The sequence below is a fragment of the Cervus elaphus genome, chromosome 20 (assembly GCF_910594005.1).
Source record: "Cervus elaphus chromosome 20, mCerEla1.1, whole genome shotgun sequence".
NCBI classification, from domain to species: Eukaryota; Metazoa; Chordata; class Mammalia; order Artiodactyla; family Cervidae; genus Cervus; species Cervus elaphus.
In genome coordinates this window covers 79,796,162-79,816,683 of record NC_057834.1, presented here as the reverse complement: position 1 = coordinate 79,816,683, position 20,522 = coordinate 79,796,162, and the positions used below count along the sequence as shown (strand labels likewise).

Sequence of the window (20,522 nt, the reverse complement as noted above, 5' to 3'; positions counted from 1 at the left end):
GCAGCAAGGTCAGAGGGAACGGCCTCTATGGCCTGCATAGGCAGGCGAGTTCCTGGCACCTGACCCTCTCTGGGGGATACCTAATACCTTCCCTCCAGTTATCAGCTGACCTAAGGGAGAGGGTTGCAGGATGGATTTTCGAATCTTAAAAATCAGCAGACACAGGAATCTTCCATCAAACAAAAAATTACCTGAGAGCCATAGGGAAGTAGTTGCTCTGACTGATGGAGGAGGTTTTCAAAGATGAAGAGAGAAAAACAGATCTCTGTGTGTCTAGTAAAAGTGGATGGAAAAACCCAGATTCTCTAATTCCCAGCCCAGCCAGCCCTCCCTCTTTGAAGCTCTTTTTGCCTTATTTTCCTATTCCTTTTGAGAAGACATAAAATAAGTAAGGAGTGGAAGATTTCTTGCCCAACCATGATTCAGGAGGAAGCCCAGCCACAGAACAGGCAAGTGTGGTATCGCCTAGAGAAAAACGACTTGCAGAGACAGGTCTCATTTAGATCCACCCCAGATTTTGCAAAGAAGGCACCTCCTTCATCATAGACTCTAAGCCCTTCCAAGTTCGGGAAGAAATTATCTGCGTCGCCATTAACAACTTGGCACAATGTACCTGGCAGGACCAGTGTGACTGAATCGGAGGTTTTTCTCAACATGACCCACAGGGACAGTGAAGGTCCTGTTTGCAGCCTGAAATTTGTGACTCTCCTGGTGGCCTTAAGTCCAGAATTCCTCTTCCTGGGAGCCGGACTGCAGCTTCGAGACAATGGGTACGATGGATTACTTATTGCAGTCAATCCTCAGGTATCCGAGGATCAGAACCTTATCCCAAACATTAAGGTGAGTGGCGTATATGAAATTGAAACCATCATCTTATTCATATAGACCTGTAGCCTTCTTTACGGAATTAACAACCCTGCCTGGTTTGTATTTGAGCAGCAGAGAAAGGGGTGTTTCTCAAAGATAGCAACAACAATTATAATTAAAGCCAAGCCAATTCATTCACCTACTTCTGTGTAGTCTCAGCCTACATACTGTTTACCTAGCCCCCTTTTATCTGTTGTTGGTTACTACTAATTTTAGCTTTTGTGTTTAATGACTTGACTGTTTTGGGGGCAGAAACTCCAAAAATAACCCATTGTGGCAACAAAGACCAGATGTTTGGCTGATGAAGACTCATGATTGCACTTATTAAAATCATGTTGCTGAATTCCATCCTGAGGGTGGGAATTCTCAGACAGAAAGAGAGTCTGGATGGAGTGCCAAAAAGCAACATTCTTTTCACCTGAATGTCCTGTGAAGTAACTTGACTATTTTCACCTTAGTATGGTAAGGTAGACTCACACCTCCATTACTTGATTCTCCCTTTGGTATTGCTTTAATGAAATTAGTATTGTCATAAAGTATGGTCTTGGCCATGCCCACAGGTATGACATGAAAAAGATTTGTTTGGTGAAAGCTTAGAAAGCTTTGTGAAAGCTTTTCTTTTACAAAACTGGGAAAATTATATGGGCAAGCCGAGACACACAGTGTCCTAAATTCTCAGATAAGCATTTGAAGTTTATTTATTTTGCTTCTAAGTTTTCCCCAAATCTAATGCTGTCTCTAAAAGAAATGGGTTCCTTCAAAATATTTTCATTATTTTTGTTACTACTTATTTAAGTATAACTAGAAAACCAAAACAATAAGAATTCACAGTGATAATATAAACGTTTCTTTTATTTGGTTATAGGAAATGATAACCGACGCTTCTTTTTACCTATTCAATGCTACCAAGAGAAGAGTGTTTTTCAGAAATGTAAAGATTTTAATACCTGCCACATGGAAAGCTAGTAATTACAGCAAAGTAAAACAAGAATCATACGAAAAGGTAAGAATTCAGGATTTCGTTAAATGAATTTAACTGAAGAAGAAAATACAATATAATATGTTCAAACTTTAGGCAATAATAAATCATTGATATTAATACACAAATAATATCATTGAAAAGATTGTTATGCACAAAATGTATGAAAATGCATACATTTAATAAGTGAAAATTGTGAAGTAAAAAATAAGCAAAATGCCATTGCCCAGGCAGCCTCGCAGATGATCTCTTTCACTTTTTAACTTACAGGGTTCTTCCTTTCTGAAATTCTTGGTTAAGGACCAAGAACTAGTTTTATTCTGAGTATGAGATGTAAAGGGAATGATTCCAATTATGACTATCCTCATTTCCCACCCTGTCAGGGGCAATAAACATGCATGTCCACATGGAAGCCTAAGCCACTCACACATAAAAATTTGACTTTCCTATCCCACAGAGTGCAAATTAATAGAATTTCACATTAGCCCAAGTCCAGGACGCTGTTTTTGAGAGAAGCAAGGAAGAAAGCAGCATAAGAGGCATGGCTACCTTTTCTTTCCCAACCAAAAAAAGAAAAAAGAATTTAAGCTTCAGGGACTCTCATAGCTGAAAATTATAAACATCCATGGCCATGTCTAGCACATACTGGGAACATGCTACAAATAAATGTTAAATAAATTTGGCAAATGACTATTTGAGATTACTGTGAAAAGAGTCCTAGCAGCTACCAGAAGGGGCAGGAGCAGAGGCATTGAGGACACAGCTCAGGGCGTCAGCAATGGCGCAGGTTCAAGACAGCTCAAATAGAAGGGCTGGATTATGGTAATTTCCCCTTTTCCTTATTTGTGTCACTTGGCATGAATTTTCCTAAGGCTGTTTTAATTCTTAGCTCTTTTTTGAAGTTTATGCCTCAGTAACCAAATGATATATTAATAGCAATCTTGATAGGCATTCCAGCGTCCTAAAAAAGTTAAAGGGGCTCTTAAAACTATTTGATTTATAACAAAATGAAAGCATTTGATGCTCGGACATGGAGAAAAGAGAGACAGAGGCACTGGGATAAACTAAGAAGAGAGATACTGTTTATCAAACTTCAATTAAATGCCAGGCATTCCACATATACATATAATTATTACAATATTATTATATTGTTGATGTATTATTATATTATTGTGTATCAGCTGGTAAAGAATCCACCTGCAATGCGGGAGACCTGGGTTCGACCCCTGGGTTGGGAAGATCCCCTGGAGAAGGGAGCACCTACCCACTCCAGTATTCTGGCCTGGAGAATTCCATGGACTATATATTCCATGGGATCGCAAACAGTCAGACATGACTGAGTGACTTTCACTTCACTTCAAATGCCAGACATTACATATATATATAATTATTATAATATTAACATTATATTATTATATTCTTGGCACATTATATTATATAGTATATATTCCTACATATTCCATATAACTGCTTAATTGCTTAATATATATATTGCTTAGTCCTCAGTCACACCTAAAATTGTTGCTGTTAGTTGCTGTTATCAAAAATTACAAAAATGAGGCTCAAATATAGTAAGGATTTTATCCCAAGTCAAACAGCTGGTAAATTAAGGAGCAATTTTGAATCCATGCTTATTTGATTCCAAAACCTATGTTTTTTGTTCTAAGCTATGCTGTCACCAGTTATCTTACACAGATGTTGTTAATCACTTTGGCCTTTAGTGGAACAAAAAAGTATTGGCGTTAACCAACAACAAAATCAGGTGGTACTTCTTATCCTAATGGAGAAGATAAATAAATAACTAAAGCAAAGATGACTGAACAGAAAGATTGAAGAATCACTGAATCATATACCTGCTAGATACCAATTCTTTTAATCTCATAATGTTAATCAAGCAAGCATTTAGTGAATAATCATTATATACAGGAGCCATGCGAGGCGTGACAGAGGACACAGGAAAAGCAATATAGTTCCTGTCCTTGTGAATCTACAGTCCAGTGTAGGTAGGAAGCAGAGGGTGGAGAGAGGGTTAGGAAAAGCAGATAAAAACTGCCTTACTAAGACCTATAAAGTAGAATATAACCCCAAACAGCCTGAGCATTCCATCCCATGCAGAGCACTCTTTCCTGGTTGCTTCAGGACAACTTTCCAGACATAGAAATGAGATTTTGTCCTCGTGAAGACTCTTCTAGGGCAAGACTGTAGCTCTTCCACAGGTGTTGCCTTGAAAAGTCCTTGGCCTGAATTTTTACCTTTCTAAAAATAAATGTTAATTATTATGAAAATAATCCATGCTTATTGCAAAAAGGCAATGTAGAAATATGGAAAATGAAAACATTACTTTCCATTATTCCTCAGTGGTGTGTACACAGACACACACACACACACCGGTACACATGTAGTACTTTTATAGTGATCATTACATATATATATAAACATATATATATATACACACACACACATTTGTGAAAGTGAAAGCCACTCAATCATGTCTGACTCTTTGCCACCCCATGGACTATACAGTCCATGGAATTCTCCTGTCCAGAATACTGGTAGGTAGCTGTTCCCTTCTTCAGGGGATCTTCCCAATGCAGGGATTGAACCCAGGTTTCCCACATTGCAGGCAGATTCTTTACCAGCTGAGCCACAAAGGAAGCCCATACACTTATAGGATTATATTAAATCTATTGTTCCAAAATCAGCTTTAAAGAAATCAACCAGATACTCAACTTCTAAGAAGAAGTCTCCAACTTCTAAGAGCAAGTCTCGAGACAATGTATTATCTTTCTTCCTAAAAATGAACAATGTTGTATATAAAACTGTGTTCTCTAGATGGTTATTTGAATAGATATTTATTTTAGTTTTCAACTTAAAATAATGTGTTTTATAAATAGTAATTTAAATGGTCAGGGTATAATATGAAATATATCTTCAACAGAAAAATTGTTTTGTTATTCTGATTGGTTATGGGAATAAAAGGACAAGGGATCAACCTACAGAAAGTTGTTCACAAAAAGCTATAACATTTCACAGTACAGCTCTAAATGATGTGTAAATGCTCTTAAAATTTCTTTAAATATTTAAATTACATTTTACAGTGTATATAATGTCAGAATTTTACTGTGTTGACTTCTGAGAAAATTTTAATCTGGAAAATGGGTACATCAAATGACAGTAATGAAGTTCCATGGAAATCTGTTAAGTTTTTTAAATGTACACATTTTTGAAAGTGACAGATATTTGTGTTGACATTTAGTTGTGAATTCATTCTAAACTCCATCTAAAGGCATATGTTTTTAAAAATCCATTTTTAAATTGGGATATAAACCACACAGAAAGAATGCACATATCTTAAATGTACAGTTCAATGTGTTTTAACAAATGTAGATATTTGTGTCACCAATATCACAGTCAGGATACATGGTATTACAAGGCATTTCTTTTAATCTAGGCAAATGTCATAGTAACTGACTGGTATGGGGCACATGGTGATGATCCATACACCTTGCAATATAGAGGATGTGGAAAAGAGGGAAAATATATTCATTTTACATCTGAATTTCTACTAAATGATGGCTTAACAGCAGGCTATGGATCACGAGGTAAGTGTGGTCAATCAAGAAACAGACAATGGACAGCACTGTTTATAATATTGTGCTCAGTGCTGAAAGGGATTCAGAGAACCTGAAACCTGTCCGGGGCTTACATTTGGATGAGAAGATAGGCCACATGCCCATAAAAATGATGAAAATCAAGGTGAGCCAGAAAGGGTTAAGCACCAGATTAGTGGCCCAGACAGGGAGCACTTTAAGAATTCAGCAAAGAGGGAAAGCATTTTGAGCATCTGAGTTAGAGATCCTCTCACAAGAGGATCTTCAAGGTTGAATATCATTTTGATGAATGGAAAGAAGGGAGAGAAGAGTGGGAAGAGTATGAATAAAACTGTGGCAGCAGAAGAACCCAGGGCATATTTGAGAGAAGGAAGCAGTAGACCCCACTGCTGGTGCAGAGAGATTATGGGCAGTGGATAAGGGGAGAAAATGCTGAAATGCACACGGGGTAGGTAATGGAGAGCCTCAAATGCCCACATTAAGGAATCACCACTGAAGGTTTACAAGCATAGCAATGAAACCATCCAAGCAGGGTTTTTCAGAAGCTGAATGTGGCTGCATGGATAATCTGGCTTCCTCAGATCAATGAGGAAGAAATTGGATTATCGAGAGAATAACTAGAAGTCCAAGCATGAAGCCATGAGACTTGAGTAAGATTGGAAGCAGTGAAATGGGGAGGACAAGAAAGATAGCCATGAGAACAAGAAAATTTTCTCTGTGCCAAGTGCTGGGCTATTTGCTTTTTAAATGTTGTTTTATTTAATCCAAACAACTCTAAGTAAGGATAGTCCAGAGAGTGGAAAAATATTAAATAGAGATCAGAACTGCTTCAGAGTGAAAGGCAACAGGTGTGTGTGTGGGCAGCAGCATTAAGGAATATATTACGTTTTTGTCAGAAATAAAAGACAGCAGTTTAAAGGGGAAATCCACAAGTCTGAATTTCGGTGATTGAGTGTGAGGAACAGTGTTCTGTGCTTGGAAAGGCCTAGACTGTGGCTGGAGGAGGATGACTGGAGTGTGCAGAGAAGTCAGTGTCATAGGTTTGGAGACCAGCATTTAGTAGATGAGATCTGAGAAAGAAACTGTGGTGAGAAAAAAATCAGCAAGTCGAGGGCTAACTTTTCAATTCTTAATTTTTTGCCTTTGATTAATGTACAGTAGTGCCATTCAAATGTTGTTTTCACTTTTACCCCCATTTAAATCCAAACAGATTTTATTATCCTCTGTATAACTAGCAGGAAGTAGAGCCATGCACCCCATAAAATACACTTTATAAAATACTTTATAAAAAAGGTCTTTTTTCCTGGTAACTATGAGGTGTTGATAATCTCTGTACAAATATATGACTTCACCAGCACTTCTAAATTCCATGAGTAGGCAGAAACTTTTCCTTAACACTTTCAGCTTAGACTGTTCCCCTCCCTTCCTTTGTCCCAACGTCCCAAAATTGCACAACAGATCACAGCCCGAGTCAACTCAGCAAACATTTCCTGCCTTCCCAGATCTTAAAAGTATTCAGTAAAGAAAGTGTACTTTGGGAGGAGAGTTAATCTGGAAAATTCTAGAGAAGTCAGTTTTTTGCTGAACATTAAAGAAATGCAAGATTTAGAGAGGTAGAGAGAAACTTATAAAGGACTTGATGCCAACAAGGAGGATTTTCATGAGTAAGAGTTGGAGATAAACATGGAGAATCAGGGATATAATGAAAGAGAAAGGACCATCCAACCTGGTGAGGAGGTTCTATGATTCTTTTGGCTCCTTCCTCCCTCCCTGGCCCCAAGGTTTTAATTTTTACTCCAGACAGAATTATCTATAGGAAAAAAAGCAGCAGGCATGCCTGGATAAAACAGACTGAAAAACAGGAAAGCTTTATTTGCTTGTTTGGTGTCTTAGTCCATTTTGGTTGCTATAACAAAATATCACAGACTGAGAAGCTTACTCACAGCAGAAATTTCTCACAGTTCTGGAGACTGGAAGTCCAAGGTCAAGGCACCAGCAGAACTGGTGTCTATGATGGCCCACTTCCTGGTTCACAGACAGCCGTCTGCTCCCTGTGTCCTCTCATGGCAGAAAGAAGAAGGGAGCTCTCTAGGGCCTTTTGATAAGAGCACTCATCCCATTTATTAGGGCTCCAGCCTTATGATCTAATAATTACTCCCAAAGGCTTTACCTTACAACACTTTCACATTTAGGGTCAGGATTTTGACATATGAATTTGGGAGGGACATAAAAATTCAGTCCATTGAGTTAAAACATTCAGTCCATATGGTTTTTTTCCTTTCCCAGAATCCTGAACTTATAGGCATGTATGAAGCTAAATAGAAATCTGTTAGGCAGCTTCATTAGGGAAATGAGAGGATATGGGATTCCTCACTACTTTCTAACAGGTGTGCAACAGGTAAGTCACTGGTTTACACTTACAACACTAAACGTATTTTTATGCTCCCTTTTTTGTGGTGGTGGGAATAAAGCAGGAGATGGGAATGGCGTGGGGAAGAGGAAAGTGGAAGGAAGAATTGCACTTCAACCATTCAGAATCAGTATATATAGTCAGCTGATGCTATATCATCAATGATTAGCAAGGTCCACTGCTGAAATTTTAGGAACTCAAAACAAAAATTCTCTCTTCCACAGGCAGAGTGTTTGTTCATGAATGGGCCCATTTCCGTTGGGGTGTGTTTGATGAATATAACAATGAGAAACCCTTCTACATAAATGGGCAAAGTCAAATTGAAGTAACAAGGTTAGTGGTTTTTCACATGTTTAAAATTTCTTGTTTATTTTTTATTCTAAAATAGTTTATAATGGCAGGTAAAACTTAATTGACAATTTTGAAATTTTATTGCATTTTTAAAAATTTGTAAGTATTTATGTGGTCGAATTTGAAAACAATATAAAAAGTTATACTCTTATATATCATGCTGCCACCACTGTCTTCACCCTATCCTCTTTCATTCCCTCTAGGTCACCCACCTTATTTGTGGTTTTTTAGGAAAATTGAAATAAATATTAACAAATATTTTTCTTCACTTTTTTTTCTTTTAATTGCATAGTGTTCCAAAGTATGATATGCCATAATTTTTCAACCCGTCCCTTGTTGTTGAACAAATGAGTTGTTTACAACGTCTGTCATTACTACAGGTTGCAATGAGATATATATATATATATATATATATATATACACACATACATGACCTTCCCTGGTGACTCAGATGGTTAAGAGTTTGCCTGCAATGCCGGAGACCTGGGTTCAATCACTGGGTCAGGAAGATCCTCTGGAGAAGGAAATGGCAACCCATTCCAGTATTCTTGCCTGGAAAATCCCATAGACAGAGGAGCCTGGCAGGTTACTGTCTGTGGGGTCACAAAGAGTTGGACACAACTGAGCGACTTCACTTCACAATATTTGTTATTACTACAGGTCGTAATGATAGATATATATATATTATATATATTATTTCCATTTTATACAGGCAGGTCTGTATATCTATTGAACAGCTTCTAACAATTACCAGGTCATAGGGTAATTTTAGTTGTAACTTTGGTAGATACTGATTCTTCTCCTGAAAGTTACAGGTTTTTCATCCTTTTGACAGTATTGAGACTGTTAAATTAAGAAGGAATCCTTTATCATCATTACATGTTCACCCTCTTCTTCCTCTGATGACAATGAGCTCAAAGAAGTCCTGATTCAGGATATCACCACTCATGCTTTCCTAGGGCCTTCGAAAGTTCATGGGGATTTCCTACTTGCTTTTGCTTTGACCTTGTATAGCTGGTAAAGCTCTTGGCAAAACAGAGCTTCCCATCAAAATCAAATGCCTGAAAATAAAGTGGAGTGCATTTATAAATTAATGACCTTTCTTAATAGTTTTAAAAATGTTTTATGTGTATCTAGCAATCTACAATCCTTAAAACAAATTATTTTATGAGTCAGTGAAAAGGAAACATAAGTTTTTATAAAACAAACCAATTTCTCTTACTATTTTAGGTGTTCATCTGACATCGCAGGCATTTTTGTGTGTGAGAAAGGTCCCTGCCCCCAGGAAAACTGTATTATTAGCAAGATTTTCCAAGAAGGATGCATGTTTATATACAATAGCACCCAAAATGCAACTTCATCGATAATGTTCATGCAAAGTTTATCTTCTGTAAGTATAATCTTAGAATAACAAACTTCTACAAGACCCCACCTTTCCCCAAGATAGACTGATATGTTTTAAGTATTGAAACAAAAAAGCAATTAAGATTCACTACATTTAAAATCTTGGGGAACCTTAGAGTTAATCCAGTTTTTACTTTACAGATTAAAAAAAATACCTCAGCATCCCCCTCCCCCCGCCACACACACAGTCCAAGGTAATCAGTAAAAACTGATTCCTTTATAAAAGTGATTATTTGCTCTCCGGGGAAGATGGTTTAACAAGGAGAATCCTGGAGTCTTCAAAAAATTTCTTGTATAGCGGTTCTCCTGTATCCTTTTATGGGAAAGTATACCAGGGGTTAATGACAGAGATGTAATTTATGATTATATTTCTCACATTTGAGGTAGAAAACCATTTTTATTTATATGAAATTCCCAAATTCTCTTTCCCTCATTTTGCATATTCTAGAACTTAAAAAGAAAAGTCTGTTGTTACCAAGGGAAGTCAACTAACCCTTAGCCTTACAGATTCAAAAACTCAATCTTGTCATTATTCCCCACCAACTGACAAGAAATTTGTGTAGGAATCCAGAACACATTTTTAATATTATTATTTAAAAAGAGTACTCTGTCATGGAGATCTGACACTTGCATCTTCTAGTCAATTCATTTTCTATTTGAAGGAAGCATCATGGAACAGCCAAAGTCTACCCAGAGTCCTGCTTTGACTTTAAGAGTGTAAAATCAGAAAGGAGGGAGATAGATAGGAGATTCAGAGATTTAGTTCCATCAGCCTTCATAACCTGATACATTTTCCCAACTTCATCATCTCTGTGTGTCACTTCCTTTCCAACAGGCCAGGAACACCACGGTCAGTGTTCCAGTGAAGTTTTCTGTCTCTGTGGCTGACCCAATGTTCCTTGGATTGACACATTCATTTTTTTAGATAGTTTTTTTTCCCCTTCAGTCCCAATTTTAGTCAAGGCTAAGAGTCATTCTGTAACTTTAAGACAGACTTCTCATATTTCTTATCCAATTCATTATAGTTTTAATTTACAGTTTCAATATCTGAAGCCAAGCTAATTCCGTGTTATTTAATCCACATTTTTTGTGGCTAGTACTCTCTTTGTGATCATTGAAAGCCCTACTCATTAATATCATCAGAAAAGTTTCACCATCTCCTAACCATAGTCATGAAATATAAAGAGTTAAAAACAAACAACAATAAACCAGTTCTATCTTGTCTTCCCATCCTACTAAGAAACTCATGTCTTTACGCAATTGTTAACTTTTTGAAACTTCAGCTTATTTTCTAAGAAGTTAGACTCAAGATTAGAGAGTCTATAAGATTTCTAATTTTAGCTCTAAGCTTCCATGGCTCTATTAGCAGGAAGCTTCTATTCTTCATAGGAATATAGCCACTGGGAAGTAGATAACACATTACTTTGGAATGTAAATCATGCCTTTAAAAGGGGTGCTGCCATAGGTTTAGTATTTTTATATGAGTTATGGCCATATCTCCAAATGAGGGGAAGATCAGGAAATAGATTTCAGTTGCTTTTCTCCTTATCCTATTCTTACATAGATCAGTATTTGAACTACCTTAATATATGTTGACTGATCAATAGATAGAGATGCAGTGGTTATTAAATATGATTTCAAGGAATAGCTGACCCAAGATAACATCTCCTGGGGTGTTTTCTTTAACACATTATCATGCTAAGGAATGAGAATCGGGTTTTATTTTTTTAAAGACTAAGTTATTTATACATGGTCTACTCTCTCTGTTATCTAAGGGCAAGTAAAATTTAACAGAGATTGACCACAATACCACAAGGTTGCCAGTGTTTGAAGCAAAAGGTGTCAAGGTTCATTTTTGAAATGGTATTCTTGAAGTAAAGATGGACATTTCTGTAGCACTTCTGATTTCTCGTGTTTCAGCTCACTTTTCCTTTTACCTTTAGTTGTCTGAGAATGAGAAGTATGTCTAGTATGAGAGGAGTATTTTTATTTTATAAGTACTTTTATTTTGTTATTTTTCTAGGTGGTTGAATTCTGTAATGCAAGTACCCACAACCAAGAAGCTCCAAACCCACAGAACCAAATGTGCAGCCTCAGAAGTGTCTGGGATGTAATCACAGACTCTGATGACTTTAGTAACAGTCTTCCCATGAGCGGGACTGAGCTCCCACCTCCTCCCACTTTCTCTCTTGTACAGGCTGGTGACAGAGTGGTTTGTCTAGTGCTGGATGTGTCCAGCAAGATGGCAGAGGTAACATCTGAACCAAAATGGTTATCAACCATTCATCCCTTTTCTCTATCAGTTTTTAATTTCTTTTCTTTTCAGAGGATAAGGGCAGGGAAAGGTGAGGGCAAATGTTTGGAATATTTATGGGCATCATCTCTTCTTGCAGATGAGAGAAACAGATTCAGAATGTGGCCCAGAAATTGAGATAATGCAGATAAAAAAAATGCACAAGTAATTTCCAACCCCTATTTTTGCTAATAATTGCAATCTTTTCCAACAAAAACCCTCTACAAAACTCTGACATGTAACTGAAGGCTCCTTTCTGACCACATTCCACTCACTGGTAAACACCCTTCCTGAGGCAATAGACTGAGTTTGCAGTTAAATGTGCATATCCACTACATGTATATTTTCTATGTCATTGTGTACAGAGAATCATATCTCAGTCACCTCTAATAGCAGCCTTCCAGAAACCCACTCTCCAAAGCTCCATAATTCCTAGGCAGTATTAGAGATTTGAAAGTGAAAGTCGCTCAGTCGTGTCCAACTCTGCGGCCCCATGGACTATACAGTCCATGGAATTCTCCAGGCCAGAATACTGGAGTGCATAGCGTTTCCCTTCCTCAGGGCATCTTCCCAACCCAGGGATCGAACCCAGCGTTCCCACATTGCAGGCAGACTCTTTACCAGCTGAGCCACAAGGGAAGCCCAAGAATACTGGAATGGGTAGCCTATCCCTTCTCCAGTGGATCTTCCCGACCGAGGAATCAAACTGGGGTCTCCTGCATTGCAGGCAGATTCTTCACCAGCTGAGCTGTCAGGGAAGCCCGTCAGAGGTTTGTCTCTGGAATCAGGCAGCTGAGCCTTGAGTCCCGGCTCCTTCACTTACTGTCTGTGGAATCAAGAGCAAATTACCTCTCTGGAAGCTCAGTTTTCTCTTCTGGTAAAACAGAGACAACAATACCTATTTCATTGTTGGGACAGAGCCAGTTCCTGGTGACTCACAGGAGTCAACTGTTAAATTTTTAGGAAATCTGCAAGTTGTAAAGGCAGCCATTATTAAAAATTAAACTATGTAGACTTATAATTAAATAAAATATTGAAATAAGCATTAATAAATGCTCAAAATTCATTACTTCCTAATTATTTTTCTACTATTTTTACCGCTTTGCATTGCCTGCAAATTAAGAATGGGTTTATTAGGTAGACACATGAAAATTATATGAAATTCAAATTTTAGCATCCATAGTAAAATTTTATTGGATGACAGCAACACTTATCTGTTTACATATTATCCATGGCTGCTTTAGCACTAAAATAGCAGAGTTGAGTAGTTGCTGAAGGGAATATATGTCCCGCCCAGCCTAAAACGTTTACTATCAGATCCTTTATAGAAGATGTCTGCTAATCCCAGATGTAGGCTCTTGAGGTTCTTTCTGGTCTATCCTATCTCTATGTCTGCTCCTACATATCTCTTTCCAACTGTGGACTCAGTGACATCGGGCTGACAACTTAAACCAGTCACAGTGGGAATATTTTACCCCACAGAAACTGCCACAAGCCCAGAATTTCCCCCTCTCTCTTTTCACCAGAAAGCCATTTTTTAGCATTTACCAGAGCACTACTAACTACTTCACAGGATTGTTGAGAGGATAATGAGATAATTGATATGAAGGTTTTGGTTTATAAGTGGCAACTGTTATTTTATTATAGTATTGAATACTTTAAGGAAGAGTTTATCCTCTTGCATTTTCTGGATCAGTTGTTTTGGAAATCTGGGTTTGATCCCTGAGCTGGGAAGATCCCCTGGAGAAAGGAATGGCTACCCACTCAGATATGAAGGCTGGCAACACAAGAGTAATGAAAGAGAGCTTCACGTTTCTGGCTTCACTAACTAGGAGTAGAGGTCATGACTATGATATTAGGGATAGCTACTATTTACTAAATGCTTACTATGTATCCATTTTGCAGATAAGAAAACTGCAGCTAAAAAGGATAAGTAATTTCTCTATGGTCACACTATTAGTAAAAGTTGAAGGCATATTCAGAGTCCTTGTTTTATCTACTCTGCCAGTTTACCTCTCAATATTGAAAGAAACAATATTTGGGAAGGAGGGCAATGAATTCAACGTGAGTAGATTTTGAAACCCCTATGGGATGTTAAACTGGTGCTATTTCCTAAGCAGTGTGAAAAGCAGGTCCAGATGTTACGGGAGATACGTAGTTTGGAGACAGAGACCAGAATCATAACTGGACAGGCAGTCACTGAAGCTCAGCTTGTGGCTCCTGCAGCCTCCAAGACAAGTGGCCTAATGAATTTATCACTAGTGTCGCCTGCCCAACCGCAGTCAGTCATATTAGTATTACTTTATACTTAGTATTTCAAGGTGTAACTATTGTCATATACATATCTCAGTTGATCCTCACGGTAATTCTATTTTAATAAGTAAGAAAGAATATTATTCCTCCAATTTACAGATGGGATACCCAGTCTAAGATAAACATGGTAACAGAGGGTAGTGCTAGGATAGATACCTGACCGCTGTTCCTCTCTACCGTAAGGTCTTTGCACTGTTTCCTCTTACTCAGGATGAATTTTCAAAGAAGAAATTACAAACCAAGTCTCTATTGGTTCTACAGACCTTTGAATTCGGATAGGAGAGAAACAGTGGCTATATCTGTTCTTAGGGAATGGTAAAGTATGAACAGCATTTTGGGGGCAGAGTTCCAAATCACACCACCCTCCCCGAGAAGTGTTCATTTTTGAGCCTGCAATATCAAACAGTATTCTAGCATCATATCAATCTTTACAACTCAAAAAATCACAATCTGATATCTCTAAAAAATTGGCAGAGATATTTGCTAATTGAATTACTAAGTCATACTTTTGTCTACCAACCAAATGTTACTATCTTTCGTTTTTCCTTTTTGAAACATAGGCTGACAGACTCCTTCAACTGCAACAAGCAGCAGAATTTTACTTGATGCAGATTGTTGAAATTCATACCTTTGTGGGCATTGCCAGTTTTCATAGCAAAGGGGAGATCAGAGCCCAGCTACACCAAATTAACAATGATGATGACCGAAAGTTGCTAGTTTCACATCTGCCTGTCACCGCGTCAGCTGAAGCAGAAATCAGTGTTTGCTCAGGGCTGAAGAAGGGATTTGAGGTACAGTAGAGCACCCTAAGCCTCGGATCACCATCACTTTCCTTTCTCTCACTTCATATCTGAGGTTGCTTCTGATTTGGGGAAATCTGTTACAATGTCATCACAATGTCAAATATAGGAAAATAATAATGGATTAACTTTAAGATCAGGAACCACAACTTTCTCATCGCTGAATCCCCTGCACCTAGTAAAAGGCATATAACAGTAAATAGTTGCTTCAGAAATGTTTGTTGAAGCAATGAGTAAATAAATGAATACAATGGTCAAGGTTGGGACATCAGGATCATCTGAATAATTTCTAACACTGTCCCTATCCATTCTGGGACTGTGGCCGTTGTTAACCTTGGATTTTCCAAACAAAATCAGCATGTCTGGCTCCTGCCTACAGTCATACTAGAACTTAAGCATATGAATATCAGTTAAAGCCAGAGGTATGTTTCAAGAATAACGGAGTTCATCTAAATCAGCATAAGTTTGGATTTGACACTGAGGATACAACCATTTGTTAAACATCTAGTAGCAAGCAGAACAAAGTTGCAGTTGTTACTGCTCATAGGTAAGTGTTTCTCAACCTTGGCTGCCCATCAAAATCACCTGGGGATGCAAAACTTCTGTTATCTTTGTCTCACTCTGAGAGATTCTGTTTTAATTTATTTTGGGTGTGATCAGACCATTAAAAATTTTTAAGTTCTCATCTGATTCTAATGTATAGCTACTGCTCTAGGTCCTTTTATTGGCCACTTATTGGATCTCAGAAGCAAGGATCTCACACTATAATGTTCTCCCATATCCTCTATGATGGACACTGTTCTAAACTAGGGCATCCCATAGTGATTTGAACAGGAAGAAGCCCTGTCCATGAGTAAGCTGACAATGGTGTGTAGGGTGACAGGTGCTCTGATGGGGTGAAGTAAGTACTGAGCACACATGTAGAGTGCAGGGAGCTATAGAGGACCTGGAAGAGGAAGAAGCCCCACTTATGGGGAATTTGCAATGAAAGTGAATTCTTCTGCTTAGTAAGGCAATCTGAATTACATCTCCTCCTAAATGACTGATACCCTGTGTTCAGGTGGTTGAAAAACTGAATGGAAAAGCCTCTGGCTCTGTGATGATATTAGTGACTAGTGGAGATGATGACCATATCACCAACTGCTTCCTCACTGCTCTCAGCAGTGGTTCAACTATCCATACCATTGCCCTGGGTTCATCCACGGTCAAAAACCTGGAGGAACTGTCACGTCTTACAGGTAAGTAAATTCCTGGGAACATATTCTAGAGACTTTGCTTTCAACTTGAATATTCAAAGAACAGCCATGAAACGCATATAATGTGAACAAAATACAGGGCTTAATTGAAGGAAAAAAATATAAACAGTTTTCTTAGAAAAAAACACAACAATTCAGTGCTAAATTCTGTCAAAAAATTTGCTGACTTTTTTGTACTTTCCTTATGAAGTGCCAGTTATATACATCTAATGAAAATATTATTACTACTTCTTTGTTAAACCAACCTGAGTATGTGTAATCACGGAGCTAAAAGTATGTTTAAATGCACTAACTTCTATGATAAGATCACACGCAGTATTAAACGTATATCTTTTTGTTTTAATTGAGGCATAAGATAATTTTATCTTATATTCCTTATATTCTATAAAAAATAAGTACGCTAACTTGAAAATTAGGTTTTATTGAATTATGTTTGAAAATAATGTTTTCAGAATGTAAATGTAAACATATAGCTATATAAATAGGTAGCAATTAACCTAGATTATCTGGGAATTGCCTTCATTAAATATTTATTGAATTCAATAAATATTTATTGAGTTTTTATTGCATACTGGATAAAGCTCGAGACCCTATAATTACAGCCATGAATAGCACAAAGACACCTGCCTTGGCCATCTACTCACCACGTGATTGTATAGGATGTCTTGTATAGCAAGCCAAGCACAGCTCCTGTTTTCCCCAAACTCACCCTCTTAAGCAAAGGAAGTTTGTTAGGAAAAGCCTATCATTTTATCTTTTGTATTACTTTACATTTTAATACATTTTAATCCCACTCATGTATTTCAGGAGGTTTAAAGTTCTTTGTTCCAGATAAATCCAATTCCAATAGCATGATTGATGCTTTCAGTAGAATTTCCTCTGGAACCGGAGACATTTTTCAGCAACATATTCAGGTCAGAATTTCCTCAGTATTTTATTTACAGATGAGTGAAAGAGGAGCAAGAAAAATAGATGAATTGTGCTGCCTCATTAACCTTATTTGAATATGTAACAGTCCTTGTTAAATTAAAAGAAGGCTTTTAATGAGTTTCTTGACATCACTAGATCCAGGTTCCATCTTTATCTGATGTCTATACATCTCAGACCTACGAGTCATCTCACAGATGGTGAGTGAACCTCCCAAGTTAATGGCTTGATGGGAGCAATGAAGTCAGTAAGTGTTCTAAGAAAACATTTAACATGAAGATTATGTGTACACAGTAAAAGCAATGATCACAATTCTGTCATTAGACTTGGAAAAAGATGAATTTTAAATGCCAATTTATATGTTAGATTAGAGTACAATTTGCTCTCCTGAATAGTCTTTCTACCTTTGATTTTCTCTTTAATAATATGAAAGAAAAACAAATGTTCAAGAAAGTAAAACAAAAAAATTAACAAAACATAGTTCCTATAACTCAAATTAGTTTCCAGACTTGGCCACCTCTCCCCCATTCTTTGCACGTCATTAACCCCATTAGACTATGGGCAGAAACTATATCTAATCCCCTTGAACAGTACAGAGCGTGGCAGAGAATGTGTTTGGCACAGTAGTCAGCAACCAGGGACACTTGTGAAATTGGTTCGGACAAATAACCCACAATGTCTTTGCTGTTATCCACCAATAAAATTTTATGTTCTTTACAAGTTTAAGCAACTTTACAGTGTTGCTAATGTATTTATTTAATAAATGCAATTTTTCAAAGTTATGTACAGATTTGTATCCTTTGTGAATGCACAGCAATTAAATGAAAAGGATCTGGTGTCAGCTAACCTGGGCTCTAGCCCATTTCACCTCCTTGCTGTGTGACAGCTTCCTTCCCTAAGTCTTAATGATTTCATCTGTGAAATGTGAGTGACCACAGCACTCATCTCAGAGGGCTTTGTAATGCCCTCTGAGAACAATGTGAACAATATGAACACATGAACAATATTTTGTTAAATTTTTTCATTTACTTTTTTAAACATTTAAAAAAATTTCATATTATTAAAGAGAAAATCAAAGGTAGAAAGATTTTTTCAGGAAAATCAAAGGTAGGAAGATTTTTTCAGGATAAGCCTCTTCTCCTCCTCCATCAGAGGGCAGACAGAATGAAAACCACAATCACAGAAAACTAACCAAACATGGACCACAGCCTGTCTAACTCAATAAAACTATAAGCCATCCATGTAGGGCCACCCAAGACAGATGGGTCATGATGGAGAGTTCTGACAAAATGTGGTCCATTGGAGAAGGGAATGGCAAACCACTTAAGCATTCTTGCCTTGAGAACCCCATTAATAGTATGAAAAGGCAAAAAGATAGGACACTGAAAGATGAAATCCTCAAGTCAGTAGGTGCCCAATGTGCTACTGGAGAAGCGCAGAGAAATAGCTCCAGAAGGAATGAAGATGCTGAGCCAAAGTGGAAACAACTCCCAGCTGTGGATGTGACTGGAGATGGAAGTAGAGTCCAATGCTGTAAAGAGCAATATTGCATATGACCCTGGAATGTTAAGTCCATGAATAAAGGTAAATTGGAAGTGGTCAAACAGGATATGGTAAGAGTGAACATTGACATTTTAGTGATAAGTGAACTAAAACAGACCAGAATGGGTGAATTTAACTCCACTGACCATTTTATCTACTACTGTGGGCAAGAATCCCTTAGGAAAAATGGAGTAGTCCTCAAAGTCAACAAAAGAGTCCAAAATGCAGCACTTGGATGCAATCTCAAAAATGGTAGAATGATTTCTGTTCATTTCCAAGGCAAACTATTCACAATCACAGTAATTCAAGTCTATGCCCAAACACTAATGCCTAAGTAACTGAAGTTGAACTGTTCTATGAGGACCTACAAGACCTTATAGAACTAACAGCAAAAAGAGATGTCCTTTTCATCATAGGGGACTGGAAGGGAAAAGTAGGAAGTCAAGAGATACCTGGAGTAACTGGCAAGTTCAGCCTTGGAGTAAAAAATGAATCAGGGCAAAGGCTAATAGACTTTTGCCAAGAGAACGCACTGCTTATAGCAAACACCCTCTTCCAACAACGCAAGAGACAACTCTACACATAGACATCACCAGATGGTCAACACTGAAATCAGATTGATTATATTCTTTGCAGCCAAAGATGGAGAAGCTCTATACAGTCAGCAAAACAATACCGGGAGCTGACTGTGGCTCAGATCATGAACTCCTTATTGCCAAATTCAGACTTAGTTGAAGAAAGTAGGGAAAACACCTAGACCATTCAGGTATGACCTAAGTCATATCCCTTACAATTATACAGTGGAAGTGAGAAATAGATTTAAGGGACTAGATCTGATAGACAGAGTGCCTGAAAAACTAAGGATGGAGTTTCGGGACATTGTACAGGAGGCGGTGATCAAAACCATCCCCAAGAAAAAGAAATGCAAAAAGGCAAAATGGTTGTCTGAAGAGGTATGGACCTAACAGAAGCAGAAGATATTAAGAAGAGGTGGCAACAATACACAGAAGAACTATACAAAAAAGATCTTAATGACTCAGATAACCATGATGGTGTAATCACTCACCTAGAGCCAGACATCCTGGAATGTGAAGTCAAGTGGACCTTAGGAAGCATCATTATGAACAAAGCTATTGGACGTGATGAAATTCCTGCTAAGCTATTTCAAATCATAAAAGGTGATGCTGTGAAAGTGCTGTGTGCAATATGCCAGAAAATATGGAAAACTCAGCAGTGGCCACAGGACTGTAAAAGGTCAGTCAGTTTTCATTCAAATCCCAAAGAAAGGCAATGCCAAAGAATGTTCAAACTACCACACAATTGCACTCATTTCACATGCTAGCAAAGTAACGCTCAAAATTCTCCAACCTAGGCTTCAACAGTATGTGAACCAAGAAGTTCCAGATGTTTAAGCTGGATTTAGAAAAGGCAGAGGAATCTGAGATCAAATTGCCAACATCCGTTGGATCAACGAAAGAAAGAAAAAAAAAAAAAACCACATAGTGTTCCAGAAAAACATCTACTTCTGCTTTATTGACTACGTTAAAGTCTTTGACTGTGTGGATCACAACAAACTGGAAAATTCATTAAGAGATGAGAATACCAGACCACCTAACCTGCCTCCTGAGAAATCTGTATGCAGGTCAGGAAGCAACAGTTAGAACTGGACATGGAACAACAGGCTGTTTTCACATTGGGAAAGGAGTATGTCGAGTCTGTATATTGCCACCCTGTTTATTTAACTTACATGAAGAGTACATCAGGCGAAA

The 20,522-nt window shown here is 37.7% G+C and overlaps 1 protein-coding gene across 2 annotated transcripts in view; it reads left to right on the top strand.

The window, feature by feature from the left end:
* Positions 1-415: 415 nt before the first annotated feature.
* The window catches only part of CLCA2 (chloride channel accessory 2), a 40,287-nt gene continuing 20,180 nt past the window's right edge, over positions 416-20,522 (top strand). Inside the window, exons 1-9 of one of the 2 annotated variants that reach the window (XM_043878249.1) lie at positions 416-840; positions 1,733-1,870; positions 5,298-5,448; positions 8,092-8,200; positions 9,449-9,608; positions 11,646-11,873; positions 14,789-15,019; positions 16,089-16,266; positions 17,092-17,198. In XM_043878249.1, the coding sequence (XP_043734184.1) occupies positions 655-840; positions 1,733-1,870; positions 5,298-5,448; positions 8,092-8,200; positions 9,449-9,608; positions 11,646-11,873; positions 14,789-15,019; positions 16,089-16,266; positions 17,092-17,198 (1,488 nt within the window). In that variant the 5' untranslated portion in view covers positions 416-654. The remainder of the gene's footprint in view (positions 841-1,732; positions 1,871-5,297; positions 5,449-8,091; positions 8,201-9,448; positions 9,609-11,645; positions 11,874-14,788; positions 15,020-16,088; positions 16,267-17,091; positions 17,199-20,522) is intronic. The other variant, XM_043878248.1, reaches the window with a different exon arrangement.